Here is a 19881-nt window from a genome sequence, read left to right as displayed (position 1 = left end):
TGGGGTCCATCCCACCCCTGGTGGAAGATGGGAGGAGGCAGGGCTCCTGACTCCCAGCCTGCTGCCCCCAGGGCCCTCCCGGGAGCCGGGGCTCCAAGCAGCGCAGACGGAGAATGTCAGGTCTAGCACAGAGTCTGGGGTGGAAACAGGCCCAGAGTGGGAAGCAGACTTGCCCAGAACAACATGGCCAGTGGCTGGCATTGTGCTGCCTCCCTCGTTTTACAGGGGTGGAAACTGAGGCAGCATTTGTGCAGGCTGCTCTTTCTTCCTGCTGGGCAGCCCTCAAGTGGTCTGCATGTGGCAGCAAGGTGGTCCTCACTGCCCATTAGAGTCACAGGGGGAGATTAGACCAGCCAACCCCTGGGCCAACGCCAGACCAACTAAGGGAAATCTCTGGGCAGGGGGTGGGTTCAGGCATCAGCATTCCTAATTGATCTTTTCAAAGACTAGCCCTTTGTTTCATTGATTTTTCTCTGTTGTTTTTCTGTTTTCAATTTCATTGTTTTCTGCTCTGATCTTTATTATTTCGTTCCTCTGCTTGCCTTGGGTTTGTTTTGCTCTTCTTTTTCTGATTTCTTAAGGTGGGAGCTTAGATGATGGATTTGAGAACTTTCCTCCTATGTAAGCATTTTTTTAAAAATTAATTAATTTATTTATTTTTGGCTGCGTTGGGTCTCCGTTGCTGCGCGTGGGCTTTCTCTAGTTGCAGCGAGCGGGGGCTACTCTTCGTTGCTGTGTGCGGGCTTCTCATTGTGGTGGCTTCTCTTGTTGCGGAGCATGGGCTCTAGGCGTGCGGGCTTCAGTAGTTCTGGTGCATGGGCTCAGTAGTTGTGACTCGCGGGCTCTAGAGCACAGGCTCAGTAGTTGTGGCGCACGGGCTTAGTTACTCCGCGGCATGTGGGATCTTTGCAGCCGAGGGCTCGAACCCATGTCCCCTGCATTGGCAGGCGGATTCTTAACCACTGTGCCACCAGGGAAGTCTCCTATGTAAGTGTTTTAGTGCTATAAATTTCCCTCTGGGTCCTGCTCTAGCTGCATCCCACAGCTTTGATACCACACACGAGTCATTGTTCTAAGCTCCCCAGGTGATTCCGATAAGCAGCTGGATCTCAGAACCAGCCTTCTCATCTCCTGTCTGATCGTGGGCCTCTGGAAATGGAGCTGACAGCACTTCCCAGTCTACTCCCTAGCATTCTGAGGAAGAAGTTAGGCTTTTCCTGCTGAAGAACCTCGTTTAGGGGTAATTTAAGACACCTTCCTCCACCTTGTAACACACACTGGAAAAGTTAATTCTTAAGTTTGTATGGCAATGAGCAAATAATTAGTCAGGAAACCGGGGGGAGTGGGGAAGGAGGGGGAGGGGGGCAGGAGGGAGAGGGGCCCTATCAGATGTTAAGTATAGTGTAAAGCCTCAGTCCCTGGAACTGTATAGTCCTGACACACACCTGGGCTGAGGGACCAGTGAGGAACGGTGTTCCTGCAGTGCCAGACCCTGTGCCCAGAATCGGGTGCCCAGGAAGGAATAGCATTTCAGATGGCACCTGGGGCCCTACTTTCCATGGGATCTTCAACCTACACAGCTTCCTTCTACCCATCGCCAGACCAGCCTGCCCATTCTCCAGTCCTGGCAACCTGAGCCCTTCAAATACACTGAGCCTAGGGCTCAAGTCCCAAAGGTCACTGGAGGGGAGCCGAGGCTGAGCGGGTTGAGAGAGAAGAGGAGTCACTGGGGCTTCCCCAGACTTGGGGAATGCCCTGACCCCTGAATCCTGAGCCTAAACCACTGCCATCAGCCAGGTTCCCCCTTCTGGTCCTGCTTCCCCATCTGTAAAGAAGACAGCGCCCCCCTGAGGATCACTGAGCAAATGCATCTGAGGGCTGCTGCCACCATCCCCACCCACAGCCAGATGGGAGCTGCTTCCAGGGCTTTCTGGAGGCTAGAGGGCCAGACTGTTTAGGGCTGGTTTATGGCTTCCCAGTAAATTGTGGGGCAGGACCAGGGTCTGAGGAAAATCAGAGCAGTGTTGAGTGAATATTCTGGAGGAGCAGCTGGTCTTCCTGGGCTGGAGACGAAACCGAAGAAAACAAGGTTCCGTCTAGGAATCGTCCAGGGCGCGGCGGCCCGCCAGGAGCCAGGGCAGCTTGGACAGGGTCCCTGCACGCACAATCGGCCCAGTGTGGGGCCCGCCGCCGGGATGAATGGCCCCTCACTGGGCGGCTTTGACCATTTACGAGGTGCTGTCTGGGCTGTGATGAATGAGGTGGCGTCCGTCAGCTTTTCGGGGAACCCAGCCGGGGTGGAAGGTGCCAAGTAAGTATGGGGGAGGGGCGCTGGTCTCCCCGCTGGTCCTCTCCAGGCCCTCCAGACCGTGCCTCAGTTTCCCCATCTGCGCCCACTCCCTGATGCCCGGCCCCGTGTTGTAAGTGCAGGTGGTGAGAGTCCTGGCAAGAAGGGAGCCCAGGAACCCCCTCTGCTCGGGCCTGTGCCCGGCAGGTGGCCGGCTCAGCTCTCTGGAAGGACAGCCTCGTCCCATCTCTGTGCAGCCTCCCTGGGCTGCCTCGGGCCAGCGTCTGCCCTCCCTGGGCCTCAGTTTTCTCACCTGAGAAATGAGGGGTTGTACCCTAAAGTCCCTCCAGCTCCTGGGTTTGGGGGCTCGTTTACCGTGCTTGGGGCTTGTTCCAGCCGGTGGGTACAGGGAAGATGCCAGCGTTGGAGTCCCAGCCCCACCACGTGCTGGCCAGGTGGCCCGAAGCAATCCCCCACTCCTGTGTCCCCCTCTCCAGGGGCTGAGACGCGAAGCCTTCTCCAGGTAGACCTGAAGGAGGTGCCACCAAGGACGTGCCGGGTGGACCCCCAGTGCTCTCTGTCCCTAGGGTAATGGCTTCAGGCCTATCTGGCGCTGTGGGTAGGTGGGCAGAGGGGACGGGGTGAAGGCCAGCCCTGGGTGGTCTCCAGGTGGCATTCGTTGGACGTGGCAGGTACCACCGGCCCCAAGGCTACCTCGGCTCACCTGGGGGTGCTCTGTAATTAACGGATACGCTCTGCAGAGCAGGTGGCATTTGCCATGCCCGGCTGGGTCTCTGGCCCCAAGGTCTGGGCTGGCCTGGGCTGTCCCTCCCACGGCTGGTGAGCTGCGGGACCTATAGGTGGAACCGCCGTGCCTCTTGTTTATCTGGCTGGGCTGGAGCATAACGTTGACTTTCCAGCCTCCTTACCTCCGGGGAAGCGGCGGCAAAACGAAACTAGAAACTCTGCTTCTATTATTATGTACATTATCAAGACAGCTTTACTGCAGCCTCCAAGGGAACTTGGAGGAACGGTCCTACCCATTATCCCACCTCGCTTAGACCGCTGTTTATCTCCTCTGGGTTCCAGCCAGCCCCCTTCTGTAGCCATGGTCATGTGCATGTATAACTCTTGTCTCCCCCTGGTCATTGTTCATAGCCGCATCTTATTTTACGGAGCAGATAAACCATACTCCCCTGTGGTTGGACTGGTTTGGACTGGTTCCTTTGCTGTCGTGAGCATCTCTATTGTACCTATAGCTTTTGTCCTTCCGTTCAGCTCACTTTTGTTGAAAACCTTCCACATGCCAGACTCTGTATGAGGTCTATTTAGAATGAAGTCTTTAGGACAGATTTCCAGGAATGGGGCTGAAGAACTTGATTCTTTAATGGATCTTAACATCTATAGCCACATTACTCTCCAACAGAATGTTGTCAGCTTGCATCCCTGGGGAGGAGGAGGACAGCAGAGTGTGTCTGCGCCCCAGGCATGGTGCATCATGGCAAACGGAGAGGCCGCACGGCCGCTGCAGAGTCACATGCAGGGGTCGGGAAGGCTGTCCCAGAGGCAGGGGTGCCGCCGATGAGACCCCCCCCGCGTGGGGGGACAGTCCTCGTGAACAGGTGCATCCGTCTCAGCGAGCAGCCCCTGGGAAGCGTTTCTTGATGCCCACCTGGGACGATTCGGCCCTTTCTGTACTGCCTGGCCTCTGGTCTGCGATGGCCACCAGCGCTGTCACCTCATCGCCAGCCCGACCAGTGCACACTGTCCTGTTCAGTCCTCACGGGGACAAGGGGAAGTCACCTGCTCCAGCGGGATTTGCACCCCAGCTGCACCAGCCCAGGGCCCCTGTGCGAAGTGCTCCCTCCAGGCCCGCCCCACTGTGGCCCCCGCCGACCTCCGAGGGGCCGGGAGGGTCTCCTTCCCTCCCTTTGTGCGGGAGGAGCCCACGCTCCGAGCTCAGTGGCAGGTGGAGACCAGGCAGAGGTGCCAGGGGGCAGCTGACACCAGGAGCAGGTCCTGAGCGATCTGGCTGCGGGTCCTTTTTCTGCAGGGGCCCCGGGTGGGCTGAGTGAAGGAGGGGGGCGCATAGCAGGCTGTCAGGGAGGGAGTGACTGCCACCCCACCCTGCAGGCACCCTCTGAGACCTGTGATGTGCAGGATTGGAACTGAGCAGTAAAATCCCTCCATGGGGCTCATTAAACACAGGCCCTAAAACTTCACTTGGCTCCTGGGACCTTTGCCGCTGCCTACGCTGCACTAGCCCACCCATCCCCACCCCCACCCCTACCCTGCATACCATCTGTCCTGGGTCAGCGTCTGCCTAGGTCTCCTGTTGGCCCCTGAGGTGGGAATGTCCACCCCCAGATGGGAGAAAGGAGCAGGAGAGCCAGGAAGGTCAGCTGAAGCCTCCGGGTTTTATGAGTGGAGAATCTGAAGTCCAAAGAGGAGAGGGGACTTCTCTGAACTTGGCGTGTCCAGGCGGGAGCTTGGGAGCAAGTGGGAGCTAGTTTAGGAAAACCTTGGCTGAACAAGCCAGCGACCCACTGAGCCAGACCTTAGGGAGTCAGGGGAGTGGGTCAAGCCAGTCTTGGAGCCACGCAATAGTTACCTTGGAGTGAGAGGGCCCGAGGTTTGCTCATAAGAGAAGAACACCTTCTGAGCTTCTGAGACCCCCTGCCGGGTCCTCGCCATGCATGAGCCATGCATACCCTCACATGGGCAGGGGCAAGACCCTCCTGGTCTGTGCTGCTGGGAAGGTTGTCCCTCATGAACAGTCATCTGCTTCTCTGTAACCTACAGAGTTTCCCTCTTTGCTTTGGCTGCCGGGGAACTCAAAGCTACGTTTTTGTTGTTGTTGTTGTTCAAACTCCTGGGCCTCTGGCACTGTCCTAAACGTCACTGTGTGCCTTTCTAGGCTACCTGGGCCATTAAAAATACCCAACTCTTTATTTCATCCGTGTTGTTCTATGTTGCAGGAGCCTGGTCTTTTTCGTTGGTGTGTGTTGTTTCATTGTGTGACTGGATCACAATTACTGTTCCGTCTGCTACTGATGGACACTTGGGTTGTTTCTTGCTCAGGGTCACTATGAACAGAGCTGGTGGAACGCTTCTGTCTGCGTCTCTCGGTGGACATGGCTCACTTCTCTCAGGCACACGCCAGGGTGGAATCTCTGCGTCACGCGTATTCATGTGTTTAGCATTAGGAGATACTGTATCTGCCAAACGTTTTCTGGAACGCTGCACCCTCTCACACGCCCCCTGCCACGCTGCGGTGAGAGTTCCCGTTGCTCACGTCCTGCCAGCCCTCGGTGCTGTACCTCTGGCCGTTCGGGTGGGTGTGCGGGGTGTACTGCTCTGAATTTGCATATCCCCAGTGGCTCTTGATGCTGAGCACCTTTGAGCTCCCTGTGGCCACGGGACCTCCTGGTTTGTGAAGTGCTGATTTTGACCCTTTTTAAGTGGCACATGCGTAGCAAAGTAGGTAAAGGCTGGTAGACCAGAAGTCCCACGTGAGCCCCCGGGAAGCCATGGAGCTGATGAAACTGCACTTTGGAGCTCAGGCTGCACGTTCCACGGGATGAGAGCTCCACACGCTGGTCCCTAAACACACCGGGAGGCGCGGCCTGGCCCATCGCCTTAGGAGACGTCCCTCCCGAGCTGACAGAGGTTCTGGGTGCGAACCCTGCTCTGCCATGAGCTCTGGGAAAGTTCCTCACCCGTCCTGAGCCTTGGTTTCTTCACATATCAAGGGGGGCGGTATGGGTGCCACCTCCCAGGACAGCTTAGGTGGTGCCAGCATGGTGCCCCACGTATAGGAACCCCCATCGTCCACAAGCTCCCCCGGCCTGGCCACCCAGGTCTGCGCCTGGTGGAGATGACACCAGGCCTCCAATGAGTGGGACAGTCCTACCCCCCATCCCCAGCACTGGGAGGGGCACCGCCTCTCCATGCCCTCCCTCTCTCCTGGGCCACCTCGTGAGAACCAGAGCTTGGGTGTGCAGGCCCAGGGCCGGCTGTGCTAACTAACCACGGGGTCTCCCTAACCTGGTCTAGCCTCCAAAGGAGGGGGATGTGTGGCATTTGTGGAGGAGGCGGGGGAGAGTGCCCCACCCTGTGCCCCTGTGGGCCCGGGTCGGGGTGCAGGTGGACCTCTCGGGGGATTTGGCCGTTGGAGAGCACATCGCAAGGGTCTGGGCCAGCTTGTTTTAATCTAAACACACACCAGGTGTTCAACATGTTTTTATCAAAATATTCTGAACAGCTGTCACGGGCTCCTCTGCTGCGAGGCCAGATGCCCAGCCCCCAGCAGGCCCGTCCCTCTGCCTAAGTGAGCCTTTTAGGTGGACCCCTGCCCGCCGCCTGCTAGCCCAGCCCTCTGGCTCCTGGTGGGGTTTGGACAGTGCTTCCGGCAGGTTGGGAAGGCAGACAGGCCTCCCGGCCCTGCTCTGTGACCCCGGGCAGGCCACTTACCCTCTCTGAACCTCTGTTTTGTCAGCTGTACGATGGGGGCAGTAGCACCTATATCCTGGGCTGCTGCACAAACCAAAGCAGCTAATGTATGTTCCCTCACCAGGTCCCCGAGGGAGAGGGCGCTCAGTGACTGTCACTATTATAAATAATAGCATGAATAGAGCATCCCGTCAGCTTGGAGAAGCGGGCCGCAAGGGCAGGCTTGGGGGCACAGCTGGGTCAGCGTCCCCCAGAAGCTGCCCCTTCCCTCTCAGAGGAGTCCAGAGTCCCTGGGCCCAGCCATGCGGCGTCTCTGCAGGTCTCGCATCGCCCGCTGCCCGGCTCGCCCCTCCCCCGCCGAGCAGGCGCGCAGCACTTGTCCCGGGCGGCCTGGCTGAACCTTGGGGAAGGCCTCCCTGAGATTCGTGGTCCTCAGGACCTCAGGACCTTCTCTGCAGGTGGTGCGCGCTCTCCGGACACCGAACCCAAGGTGAGCTTCCCGTGCACAGATGAGGCCTTGCGCCTCCCCTCTGGCCAGAGCGGCCCACGAGGGCTCTTCACCCAGCCCTGTCCAGCACCTGCCGCCCATCCCCCTACCCAGACCGCGCATCTGCGGTGGGCCCCGCCATGCATCATCTCCCTGCGTCTCCACCACAGCCCTGGGAGGGGGTCTGTTCAGCCCCACTTACAGACAAGAGACTCAAGTCTCCAAGTGTTTGCTCAAGGTCACACAGCAGTCAGGGCCAGCCCAGTCCAAACCCCTGGTCAGGCATCCTCTGCCAGGCCCAGCAGGCAGCCCACCGCCCTCCGCAGCGCTCCTTCCCACGCCCTGGCCCGGGTGTGGCTGTAATCAGGGACCTCTGGGGTCAGGCCCCACATGCCTTCTGGGAACGAGAAAGGGGGAAGAAGAGAGAAACCGCCCTCGCTATTCGACAGCCTGTGGGAGCCACGGGGGTGTGTGATGGCTGACCACTCAGGCCTGACCTGGGCTGCCCCGGGGGTTCCCTGCCTCCCAGGGAGTTACGTCTGCTCCATGGACAGAGCCACCCACTTTGGGGTTCTCTTCCCATGACACTGGAAGGTCCCAACTGGATTCCCAGTGTCCCTGAGGCCATGGGGGTGTTCATTCATTCATTCATTCAGGGGGTAGGGTGGGTCCTAGAGACCATGGTGGGGCTGGTTCTTTCTGCGTCGGGCCTTGTGGAGGGGAGTGGGCGTGAGAGGATGTTCCAGGCAGTGGCACGGACAGCTCGGGGAGCATGACAGATGAACACAAGAGCCGGGGGGTTATGGGGAGGGGGAAAGGGGGGGCTGGCGGGGTCTGGAGCCAGCTCATGGGCCGTGTTAGGGAGACTGGATTTAGTCTTGGTGACGGTGGGGAACTGCAGGGTGACGGGCACCCTGCCCAGACCCCCTCAGACCCCTCGCGGCTGGTTTTGTGCAGCCCCCAGCTTCCACGTGCTTCTGCTTCCGACACCCGCACCTGCAGCTCTGCTTAGGACGCTGTCCTCGGACGCTGGAGCCTGCTTAGCGTGAAGATGCAGAGCCCCGCAGGCCTGGGGTGTGGGGAGGAGGCTTGCCTCTTAGGGTTCAGTTACACTGGCCATGAACAGGGCCGGCCCAGGCTGGCTGTTGACATTTTCACGCTTCTAAGAGTCTGGGTTTGGGGGAGAGGGCGTTTTTCATTCTGGTAAGTGGTTCTCTAGAAGGTTCTCTGTGGCCTGGCGCTGCTACCCAGACTGAGAGCTCCGGCGCTTGGGGGCTGGGCAGCGGGGCCTCCCCAGGGAGGTGAGGATCCAGACTGCCTGTGCCCCGCAGGCTGGGGCCTGGGCTGTAGGCAGGAACAGGATGGTGAGGCCAGGCGGGGGCTCCCAGGCCCTGAGCCTCAGACACCTGCCTTTCTGCCCATCGCCCTTTGGCTATGGGGACGGACTGGACCCCCCGCCTAGATTTCTAGGACAGCTCGGGCTCACAGGGAGCCAGATGCCTGGTGATGACACACAGCTCCCGGATGGTCAGAAGGAAGGAGGCCACTTGCTCGTCTGCTCAGGCAGTTGGCTGACTGTTGCCGTCCCTGCCAGCTCCCAGCATAAGGCCACCACAGGGATGCCCCTGACCTCAGGGAGCTCACAGTCTGGAGGGAGCGTCACACGGGTAACCAGACAACTACAGTAGAGTGACAGATGCTCCGATGGGGTCGACACAGGTGCCACGGAGCACAGAATGGGCACCTAACCGAGGTGAGGGCTGGGGAAAGGCTTCCTAGAGGAGGTGACTCGTTCCTTGGGAAATGAGTCCCAGAGAGCCAGTGGTCGGTGCAGGGCAGCAAATTCAGAGACCACAGGGGCAGGCAGGAAATGTAGGGGACTGACTGGGCCTGGTCTAGGAATAGGGAGGCAATAGAGAGTGCTGGGAGTGTGGTAAACTAGAAGCCGCTTGCCGCGCTCAAGGCAGCGGCTGCCACACTGCAGCAGCTCAGTTTTGCCTGCGGAATCCCAGCGCATTGTTACTGAATCTTTCAGATTTTCAAAAGAAGCGAAATTTCCAGCTCCTGTTCTTGAAAAACACTATGTGGGCCCAACCAGACATGTCCAGGGGCCACCGGTTTGTGACTCTGGCCTCACTGTGCATAGGACTCGGGCAAAGGCTGAGGCAGGGGCTCCAGCCAGGGCTGGGGGTTCAAGGGACCTCGTTTGTCAGTGTGAGGGAGTTTCTCGAGTCCCCGACGTGCTGGTGGGCGGCCGTGCGGCACCACCCACGCATCTCTGCGTGTCCCACTTTTGTTCTCAGCACCTCAGGTGCCTGCGGCCAATGGGCAGTGAGAGCCATGCAGGAAGCAGCTGGCGCGTCGGGTCAGTTCTGGCTAACAAGGTGCCACCAGGCTGAAACACGCCGTAAACAGGCCCGTTTCCTCCCTGTGGGCAGAGGGGCCCCAGGGCGGGTGCCAGGGTCCACGGTGAAATCCCTCCCCACTGGGCTCAGGCCCCCACTGCCCTCTGCCCGGCTGCTCCTGGCCGGAGCAGGCCTGGCGCTGGGTGCTGGCGACCCCGAGGCCCAGGTAAGGAGTTCTGGCTTCTCCGCCGTTCTGCCCGGGCACACCCAGCCACGGAAGGCTGTGCAGCTCCAGTGTGGACTGTTTCCTCATTCATTTCCTCTTTCGTTTTCCTCGTTGGTTTTTCACAAACACCGTGCTATCCTCTGGGCATTAGTCAAAGCTGGCAAACACTTCCGAGGGCCCGCCTCTGGCCTGGAGCTGATCAAAGGTGAGGTGCACCCCTGCCCGCAGGGTTCTCGGCCTGGCCTGAGGTTGACCAGCACATCAGTGATTCCCAGATGCAGAATATGTCCTGCGTGCCAAGGGAAGAATCCCTAAAATGAGCCCGGATTTAAATCCAGACACAGAGGATTGAAGTCCCAGCGCTGCCATTTACTGCCTGTGGGAATTTGGGCAAGTTCCTCCCCCTCTTGGGTCTGTGTCATCACCTCTAGAACAGGCCGGTCATGGTGCCCATCACGGGGCGTTGTGCAGCGTACATGGGAAATGCTCCTCAAAGCCCTCCCTCAGCAGCCGTGGGGGCCAGTGCCCAGTTGTCCCCCGTGTCCTTCTGCTGCAGTGTCTGTGGCTCACCCATCCCCCAAGCCAGGTGAGCTTCGCCCGCATCCCAGAGCCTGCCTGCTGGCTGGGTGGGACCTCTAGTCAGTGGCTCAGAGCCTCTGGGACTGGTCCAGCAAGTGCCTCCTCCTGGTGGGAGAGACTCCTGGTCCTTCCCAGCTGGAGGATGGGTCAGCCAGGGTGGGGTTCTGGGCCCTGGGGCGCCACCTGCCTGAAGGAAAGGGGCATCCCGGGACCGCCCAGGCTGCAAGGTGGAACACAGAGACGTGGCCCTCACCTCTCTCTGGGTAGTACCCCTGGCGCACCCCAGGCCCCACGTGCACTTGCAAGGAGAGTGTGTCTCCCAGCTGGGGGCACAGGAACCCTCCCCCATCTTTAGATCCTCCTCCCATCAGAGGCTGTAGGGAGGGGGAGGGGGAGGCAGCCAACCTGCAATGCCCCTGTCCCCTCCCCGGCTGATGTCCACTGGCGGCTGGAGGCTCCACTGTTAGTTCCGTGAGGAGCCCGGGCTCACGAGGACGCACCTCTTTCTCATTTGCACAGAAACTCCCGGGGGAGGGGGTGCTCTGGGGGAAGCTTACTTCTCCCCCTTCCCCACCCCTGCCCGTTACAGATGAGCAGACAGCCAGACTGACGGGAGAGGCCCAGGCGCCCGCCAGGAAAGGGAGCTCTGGGGCGCGGCCACCTCCCCTGGCAGAGCTCTGACCTCAAGGGGGATCCCAGGCGACAGAAGTGTGTCCCCATTCCCTTTCCAGGCCAGGGAGCCGTGGTCCTCAGAGGGGCCTGAGGTGAGGACTATCCTAGGCCTGGGTTTTTATTTCAGTATTTTTCCCCCCTCTGTGATTTTAAAGCATCCCAAGAAGTGCCCGTCTGCGTGAGCCGGTTGGGCGGGGGGAGGGCAGGTCTCTCCCATCAGTGGCAGGAGGGGCCCCGGGTTGCAGGGTCCCCAGGTGGGGCTCGGGGGCTCCAGGCTGGCCTGTCCCAGGTGTTGGGCCGAGTCTGGGCCCAGGCACGTGGTCTGAGGGTGGGCGGTGGGAGCCGAGGGTCTGGTGGGTGGGGCTGGGGGACACAGGCCTGAGGCCTGAGCAGGTTTCCGAGTGAGGACAGAGATCTGAGGCTAGAGCTGATGCCCGGTCCAGGCAGGACGGCACAGGGCCTGGGTCCTCGTCTCCGGGCTGGCCCCCCTGCAAGCAGGGGTGGGTCAGAGCCCCCTGTGCAGCAGGGCTCGGCGGACCTCAGCAGAATGGGGCGTGGCCGCCTCGGGGAGCAGCTGCGGCGTAGGTGTCTGCGTCAGCAGCAGGAACAGCAGTTCCCGGAGGTGCCCAGGGTGTCTGCCCAGGCTCGGGCCTGCCCCGCCCGCCCTGCTCCGCCTCTGAGATCTGTGGCAGTGAGCACCCTCCTGGCCACCCCACTGCGAGGTGGCACCTGCCAGCAGCCAGCTCAGGCCGGGGATCGCTGGCTGCCCCGCTGGGTCCCAGCAAGCTGCCGTCTTGACGGTGAGCGTCCTGGGCCAGCAGGTGGACGGCAGGAAGCCCCGTGCCACAGGTCTCATGTTTGGGCCACGGCTGGTGGCAGGAATCCCATAATCAGCCTTCAGAAAAGCGTGGATGAGGGCGGGAGGCGGCAGATCCCAGGCATCCTCCCCCGGGCGTTTGCCGGAGGCCATGCTCTGGCCTGTACCGTCGTAGAAACAAGCACTCGGGCCCTGGCTCTGGGACTCCTGGGGCTCAGATGGAAAGACGCCCTCGGCCCAGCCTCGTCACCTCCGGCCCCATGTGAATCCAAGCCCTCTGTCCTTTTTCTCCAACTTCGTCAGCACAGCCCGGAGTTGGCGTCAGTCTTGGTGGCGTCACCCTCCCAGAGCCAGGGCCCGGTTCCCTGAATCCACGTGGTCAGCCTGCCCCAGTGCCCGGCCCTCAGCCACCAGGGGTGCGGCCGGCCCTTGGATAACAGTCGGGACAAGGACGCATGCCCCTCCCTGTGCGGGCAGTGCCGTGGCCTCCGGTCTCAGGAGCCTCTGCCCGGCCCTGCCCTGGAGCAGACCAGGTGGGGAGCTGGTGGTGGGCGGCACTGTCTCCTCAAGAACTTCACGGGGAGAGGCTGCACCTGTGTCCCCTCGGTCGGCGGAGCCAGGTGGGCACGGAGACGGTCCTTGCTGGGCGTCCAGCTGCCATTTTCCTTGGGCTGGTACAAAGATCGTCCCTGTGAGGCCGTCCAGGCCAACACAGATTGGCCTTGTTCTCTGCCTCTGTCATTCCCTCCTTCCCCCGGCTCAAGGGGCGTGAGGGGGCGGAATAACTAATGACAGGCGGCGCCCTGCTGGGTGGGGGCCTTTGTTCATTTACTGGTCGGCAGACACTTCCTGGATGCCTGTGTGGGCCAGGCCTGTGTGGGCAGCCACTGGTGCAGGAAGCCTGGCCCCTCCCTCTAGGCAGCCCAGGTCAGCTGGTGCCCAGCCAGAATGGTACGAGGGTTTGGCGGGGGCGGGCAAGTTCTGGGTTCTCAGAAAAGAGAGCAGCTTGCCATGGAGCATAGAGTTGGAGATGGGAACAAGTGGGTGAGGCTTTGAAGGATGAATAGGAGTTTGCAGGTGGAGCAGGACCTAGTGGTCATGCTATTCTAGGACGTAGCATGGACAGAGGTGTGGGAGAGCGTGGAATGTCTGAAGAGCAGTGGGCCCTGGACACTGGGTGACTGGGAGGACACCCAGTTAGGACGGACTTGTCTGCTCTACTGAGGAGCTGGGCTGTGACGTGGGTGATAGGGAGCCACAGCAGAGTTTACACAGGGAGAGGTGGGAGCTGTTGATAAGAGGGGGAGGATCCGCACAGGTCCCCAGACTCAGACTCAGCCGGAGACCCCTGGACACCGCCCACACAAGGAGCCCAGGAGAGCAGAGGCACCTGCTGCCCCTCAGCCATCCAAGCACCCAGGGGACCTGCCTCTGCCTCCAACTTTGGGGAGGGACCTGAGGGCTGTGCTCAAATGGATGGCGGGGGCAGGGATCCAGCCTCATGCCCCTTTTTCCAGAAGCTTCCCTGACCCCCACACATCCCCCCGTAAATTCCCTCAGACCCCGCACCTTTTTCTTCCCTTCCCAGCCCTGGTCACGACTGAGTGTGGGACTGGACGGTGAGCCCTGGGAGGGCCGAGGGCGGAGGGCAGGAGGCCGACCCTGGCGTCGGCTCGAGGGCCGGCACGTGCAGGCGAGGTGCCAGGTGCTTCATTCTCAGAGTGACCCTGAGAGCCAGGCCATATGCCCACCTTACAGATGGGGAAAATGAGGCTCAGGGAAGTGAAGAGACAGCTGGTTGGGGACAGAGCAGGGAGCCCACCCTGTGTGGGCCTGGGGCAGGGGAGGCACAGCCGTGACCCCCATGGGGGCCCCGGCCGAGCCTCAGCTGAGCCTGTGGGTGCAGGGAGAGGGGGCTTCTCCTAAGTCCCAGTGGGGCGGAAGGGTGATCAGGGCACAGCCCGCTCTCTGCCCGGCAGACTCTGGTGTCTGCTCCCCACCTTTATGTGCTCTCTTTCTCCTCCTTTCTGTTTCTCTTTCTCGCTTCCTTCCCTCCATCCCTCTCTCTGCCCCTCTCCCTCCGTGTGTCTCTCTGCCCCCTGCTCTCTCCCACCTTCTTTCCTCTGCTGCTCTGTTTGCTCCCCGCTCTCTGCCTGTCTGACCCTCTCTTCCCTCCCTCCCTCCATCTCTCTTCCTGAGTGTGTGTGTGTCTCTGTGTCCTCTGTCTGCCTGTCTGTCTCTTCCCCGCTCCCGTCTCAGCCCTCCCGGCCCAGCTGTGCCCGCCTCTCCCCTTCCTTCCCCACACGTGCAGCCCTGTCCTGGCAGGGCCTGCCCAAAGCCAGGGGGGTCTCTTGGCCCCTTTGTCCATTACCCTCTGTTTCCGTTCCTACTGCCAAAGGGCATGTCTTTGCTGGGTTTCTTGGTTCAGGTTCTGTAGTGTGACATCTTTGAGGCCCCGTGGGTTGCAGGTCACTGGCCAGCGTGCAGTGGAGGCCTCTCCTGCCCAGTTAGGCCATGCATTGCTGCCTCGGGGGCTTCGAGGGGGGCGGGCCCAGGATGAGTCCCCTCCATGTACCCCGGCTCCCTGAGAGCCACAGCCCACAGCAGTATCACGTAATTAAGACATAAAAGTCCACGATTTCCTCTGTGTGTTGGCAAACAGTGGCCGGCTGCTAATGCAATCCTTTCTTTTAATGGATTCTTGAATTTAAATGATATGTAATTAAACGTAATTAGCCACGTACCCGTTCAGCTCGGTACCGTATGCTGAGTGGGGCCGCCTTGAATCTCATTATGAAGCATCTTCTTTTATGGGCGGATTTCTTCTTCCCTCTTGGGGTGGAGTTCGTTTGACTGGACAGTAAACCTGGCCCCAAGGGCCAGTGAAGGTCCGAGGAGGACAGTCCTGGGCCAGCTGCCCAGGGGATGACGGGGATGACGAATCGGGGTGGGGGTGGGGTTTGCTGGGAGAAGTTCCGGTCCTTTGAGCAGCCACTGGCCTCACTGTCGAGGAGAGAAGAGTCAGGAATCTGATGGGAACTGGTGGGAGGGGGCACAGAGCGGGGACAAGGGGTGTCAGCGCCTGGGCAGGTGCAGCCTGAAGATGTCCCCCTCCCCTGACAACCCCCTCCTGAGTGGTGGCTGGGGCACCGCCCCGTCGGGGAGCCGGGCCTCGGGGCTGCCCTCCAGCCCCAGGGGCAGCTGAGGGAGACCCATAAGGGCGCATCCCGGGCCATGCAGGGCTGCAGCCTCACGCACACAGGCCAGCACGAGGCAAGACCAGGGGCCAGGGGGCCAGGGCGCTGGTACCGCCATTGGGACGTCCCCTAGGGTCCCGGCCTCCCTGCCCCTCCTGCTGGCAATGCCTGTGGTTACACACACCCACCCCACCCACCAAACTCACTGTCTTCCCTGCGCCTCAGATGCTGATGTGTATCCGTGTGTCCCAGCTGTCTGTCCCCCCAGCAGCCTGTGTGCCCAGGGCAGGGCCCAAGGCCGAGTCCTGGCCAGTCTCCCTGCCCGGCACACAGTGCCCTCCCGACGGCTGGCTGCGTCCTCACTGGTCGTGATCACCGTGCTGAACGCCCACACGAGGCCTGCGGGGCCCCTCCAGCCTCGCGTGTCTCCCGCGCTTCTCCTGGGGTTACCTTCATCTAGAGACAGGGACGCCACGGCATGGAGGTGTGCGTGCTCTCCCAGGGTCACCAGGTGGGTGAGGGGTGGAGCCTGTTATGCTCAGGGCACAGATGAGCAAACTGAGGCAGAGATGGTTTGCCAGGGGTGGGTTTACTGCCCATTCCGGTGCTCCGTCTCCATTTCTCAGAGGGCGCCTCCTGCCCACCTGCCAGCCCAGCTCGCTGTGCCCTGGGCCGGGCCGGCCCCTCTCAGGTGGAGCCGCCCAGAGGAGTATCCCCTCCCCTACCTGCTTCGGAAGGACCTGAGGGAGGGGGCACCCCTCAGTCTGTACAGGGGAGGGGTTGTCTGCACACCAGGAAGCCCTGGGTTCCCAAGGAGGAAGACCCTCCCGCAGGAAGGGCTGTCCACAGAGCCCCTGGGCAGCCGGGAGGCCGTGAGCGCCCACGGCTGGGAGGACCAAAAGGAAGGGGCCCACGGAGGGTGGACGGCCGGGACCAGGGCTCCCCAGGCCTTTGCTGCAGAGGCCCAGGGGGCAGCTGGCTGAGGCTCGCAGGCCACCTGTGGTCTCTGTTGCACATTTTCTTCTTTTTACAAAGTTTTAAAAATATGAAAACCATTCTTAGCTCAAGGGTTGTACAAAAACAGGCTGCCGGAGGAATTTGACCCGTAGGCCATAGAGAATAGCCGCAGTGATGGGAAAGAGACACCTTATATATGTGAGATTATATGTGACCTTTTTAATTAAATTTTCGAGGTATAACATATATCTCAAGAGTATGTTACATATACATGTTTATGTGCATATAAAGTGCACTGAAAATGAAGAATGATGCATTTTCCGCCATGTGCCACCCCTGTAATCACCACCCAGGTCAAGATCTAGAACACTGCCAGCACCCCCATCCCGTTCCCCCAGGAAGGAACCATCTTCTGGCCTCTGCACGGGAGGCTGGTTGTACCCGTTCCCGAACCTGATACAAGCAAGTCGTCTGGTCTGGGTTCTTCGCGCCTGGTCCTTCTGCCTGTCGTGACGTCTGTGGGGGGCGGTGGAGAGACACTGCAGCGTGGCAGGTGACTCACTGCGGGCAGTGGTGTCCTGTGCTGTTCTGACGTGTGCACGTGCCACCCTCTGTTCCCTGTTCTCCCGCTGATGGACATTTGTGCAGTTTCTGCCTTTTTGCTATTGCGACTGAAGCTGCTTGGAACATTCTAGTACATGTCTTTGGTGAACATGTTGATGCGCTTTTGCTGTGTTGCATACCTAGGAGTGGAATTGTGTGTCACAAGTAGGTACCCACATGGTTTTCCAGAGTGTGTGCCACATACAACCTTTCGCTATTAACGAGTGTTTCAGCACCGATGCAGAGTAACATGGATCTTAAATCCCCACGTTCACTAGATTGTCTGGATCTGGCAAGAACGAAATAACGATCCCTTAAAATACCTCCACTGCCACAAGAGTTGCTGATCCTGTGGGTGGTGGTGAGGGTCCCTGTGCACTCGTCCCCTTGTCTTGTCCCCAAGGCTCATGTTTGGGGCCTCACCCCTGGGGGGAGTCACGTACCCTCCGCGGCACCTGTCTGTGAGTGTGTCGATCCCTGAGCCGCAGGGTGGCCACACTCGAGAAGACCAGAGGAGCGATGCCTGCCGGCCCTGGCATCTGTAGGTGGCCTCTGTGTGGAGGGGGCGCTGCCCACTGTGACCTTCCTGGAGGGGGTGGGAGCGTCCAGTGGCCGTGTATGCCCTCGGAGGCTCTGGCACCCAGAGTACCGCTGGGAATCAGAGGAACCGGGTCAGATGCCGGCTCTGCCCCCCCTGCGGCATGGCCTCGAGCAAGTCTCTGAACCTCGCTGAGCCCCCATTTCCTCACCCGTCAGAGGGGGGCACCTGCCTCCTCCCCGAGGATGGAAGGAGAACATGATGTGAGACGCGGGAGGGCCGTGCCTGGGGACTACAGCAGGAAGGGGGACCGGGCAGAGCCAAAGGTGGGCCCTCCTCAGTCAAGGGGGGGTATCCGCACTTCCCTCCCCCTACACCCCTGCCCAGGTCCCAGGCCTCAGCAGCCCCTGGGGAGGGGGCCTCTAGGCTCCTGGGCTGAAAGCTCTTTAAAAGAAAAGGTGCCGTTGCCCAGGACAGCATTTTAGGGTCACGTGCTTCATAGATGCCAAACCCTTCAAAGGGGCAACTTGACTTTAACGATGGTGTCAGAGCCAACTTCAACCACTTCCTTCCAGGCCAGGGTGGGAGCTTCTGAGGTGGAGGCCCGGTGCTGGGAGGGCGCCTTGTGCTTTCCCAGGGCGCTTGGGTCAGACCTTGGGGTAATCGGAGTGGCCCCTACCCCCGCCGAGCTCCAGCCCACGAGCGGTGGGGCGGCCCTTCCTGTCGCCAGGACCCCACGCTCCGGTTCACAGCCCTCCAGGCTGCCCCCGGCCCCCGGGATGAGGTCCCAGTTCCTCCCGCAACTGTAAAGACTCTGGGGGACGTTCCCTGGAGCCCACCCCGAGCCCCTCCCCCTCCATGTGTCCACCTGGAGCCCTGCTCTGCTTCAGGACTCAGCCCGCAGCCCCCCGCCATGGAGCACCCCCACGGGGTCCCCTTGGTGCTGCACGGACCCCACAGGCATCCACGCGCATTGTGTGGTCTCGCTCCCCTGGTCCTCAGCATCCAGCGGGACCTCAGGGAATACAGCAGGGGATGGATGAAGGCTTTGGGAGGTTCTAGCCCCCCAGATCTCAGCCGGAGAGCAGCTTTGCCGGGAGCCTTCCTCTGCTGGGTGGGAGCAGCCTCTGAGGGCGCTGAGCAGGTGGCACATGAGCCCCCTGGGGTTTGGGCAGGAAACTCAGAGAAGGACTGAACTCAGGGCCCTCCTCGCAGAGGCGTGATGCTTCTGCTGGCAGCACGGACGGAGCAGGGGCCGGTGGTCACCGCCACGGGGCTCCGAGCAAGCTTCCAACAGGAGGGGCACAGGGAGGAGTCTAGGTGGACAGACAGTCAGGAGGGAGGTGTGCGTGCTCTGGAGTTGTGGTGGCCGGGCCTGGGGCGTGGGGAGGACAGGGACAGCCGTTGGCCAAGACCAGCCTGCCTGATGGGGCACAGAAGGGCCTGCAAGTCTCCCGAGGGCAAGGCCAGGCCTGTGCTAGATGCTGGGAGGCAGTGGCTTCGGAGGGGTCACCTTGGGCTTACGGATCCACTAACCTATGGTCCTGCCCTCTGCAGGCCCAGTGACGAGCACCACCCGGAAGTAAAGGCTGATGGGTATGTGGACAACCTTGCGGAGGCTGTGGACCTGCTGCTGCAGCACGCGGACAAGTGACAGGCCTTCTGGGAGGGCCCCTAGCCTCCTGCCACCCTCCCCTGTGCCCAGACCATCCGAGGCACTGCCCTCTGCCCTCTGCCCTGGACGGGCAAGCGAGAGGGTGCCAGCCAGGCAGTTCTGGGCTGCCCTGCCCCTGAGCCACCAGCCCCTCCTCTGTCTCCCTCTGCCGACCCCCCTTCCCTCCTCCTCTCCGGTCACATCTCCCAGCCTCCTGGGCGAAGTTTGATCCCCACCTGCTGGCCCATCCCCTGCCTGTGCTTCCCTAGTGAAGTCAAGAGGTGGGGCACATCTGTTGAATCCCCAAACCCATCCTCTCTCCAGTCGGCCAGTCCTTTCAATGCGCTACCGAATCGGACTCAGGCGTTTGCCCACTGCCTCTTATCAAACAGCACTTGAGTTTTAGGGAGGCGCCTGGAGAAAGCGGGGACCCCCGAGCATAGTCCTTGCAGCCAGAGCCGAGCCAGCCTCCCCGGGACTGCCCAGCGGCCCCTGCCCTCACCTGGTGTCAGAGGGACCGCTCGGCGCTCCCCACGAACCCCCCAAACAATGCAGCCCGCCTTTCCTATCCCAAGTCACCTCTGGAGCCCAAATGGAGCGTCTCCCAGGGGCACTTTAAAGACTGCCATCCTTCAGAGCAAGAATTGTAACCTCTGGAATCTGGGTGGCAGGTGGAGGGTACCTTCTGGAGCCTTAACTCGATAGACTTGAATGTGTCACATCCAGGAAACTAACAGTTAAATCAACTCTGCCCTGACCTGCGGCGACTCTGGCTCTGACTGCGCGGGGTGGGCGGCGGGGAGGAGGCACTGTCCCTGATCCTGCCCTGGACTTGAGCCCCTGCACATCAGGGGGCCAAGGCCCTGAGACACCTCGCCCGCCTCAAACCCTTTGTTTAACGGAGGGGGAAACTGAGGCCCCACGGGGACCAGGTGGACGGGGCAAGCGTGGGCCTTCCCTCACGCAGCGGCCCGAGGTGGCAGGCGGTGAGCCGCGGGCTTCCCAGATTCACTCACAGCCCAAGTTTCAGGTTTCAGCATCAATCAGCAGAACAGATAACTTGAATG

General features: G+C 60.8%; 1 protein-coding gene across 1 annotated transcript in view; it reads left to right on the top strand.

Annotated features, from left to right (window-relative positions):
- LHPP (phospholysine phosphohistidine inorganic pyrophosphate phosphatase) overlaps positions 1–19571 on the top strand; it is a 135038-nt gene extending 115467 nt beyond the window's left edge. The window contains exon 7 of the mRNA XM_061185538.1: positions 18718–19571. Within this exon, the coding sequence (XP_061041521.1) occupies positions 18718–18814 (97 nt within the window). The 3' untranslated portion in view covers positions 18815–19571. The remainder of the gene's footprint in view (positions 1–18717) is intronic.
- The last annotated feature ends 310 nt before the right edge of the window (positions 19572–19881 follow it).

Source organism: Eubalaena glacialis, chromosome 1, assembly GCF_028564815.1.
Source record: "Eubalaena glacialis isolate mEubGla1 chromosome 1, mEubGla1.1.hap2.+ XY, whole genome shotgun sequence".
Lineage (NCBI taxonomy): Eukaryota > Metazoa > Chordata > Mammalia > Artiodactyla > Balaenidae > Eubalaena > Eubalaena glacialis.
Note: the sequence above shows the minus strand (reverse complement) of the source record. Positions and strands in the feature narration are given on the sequence as shown.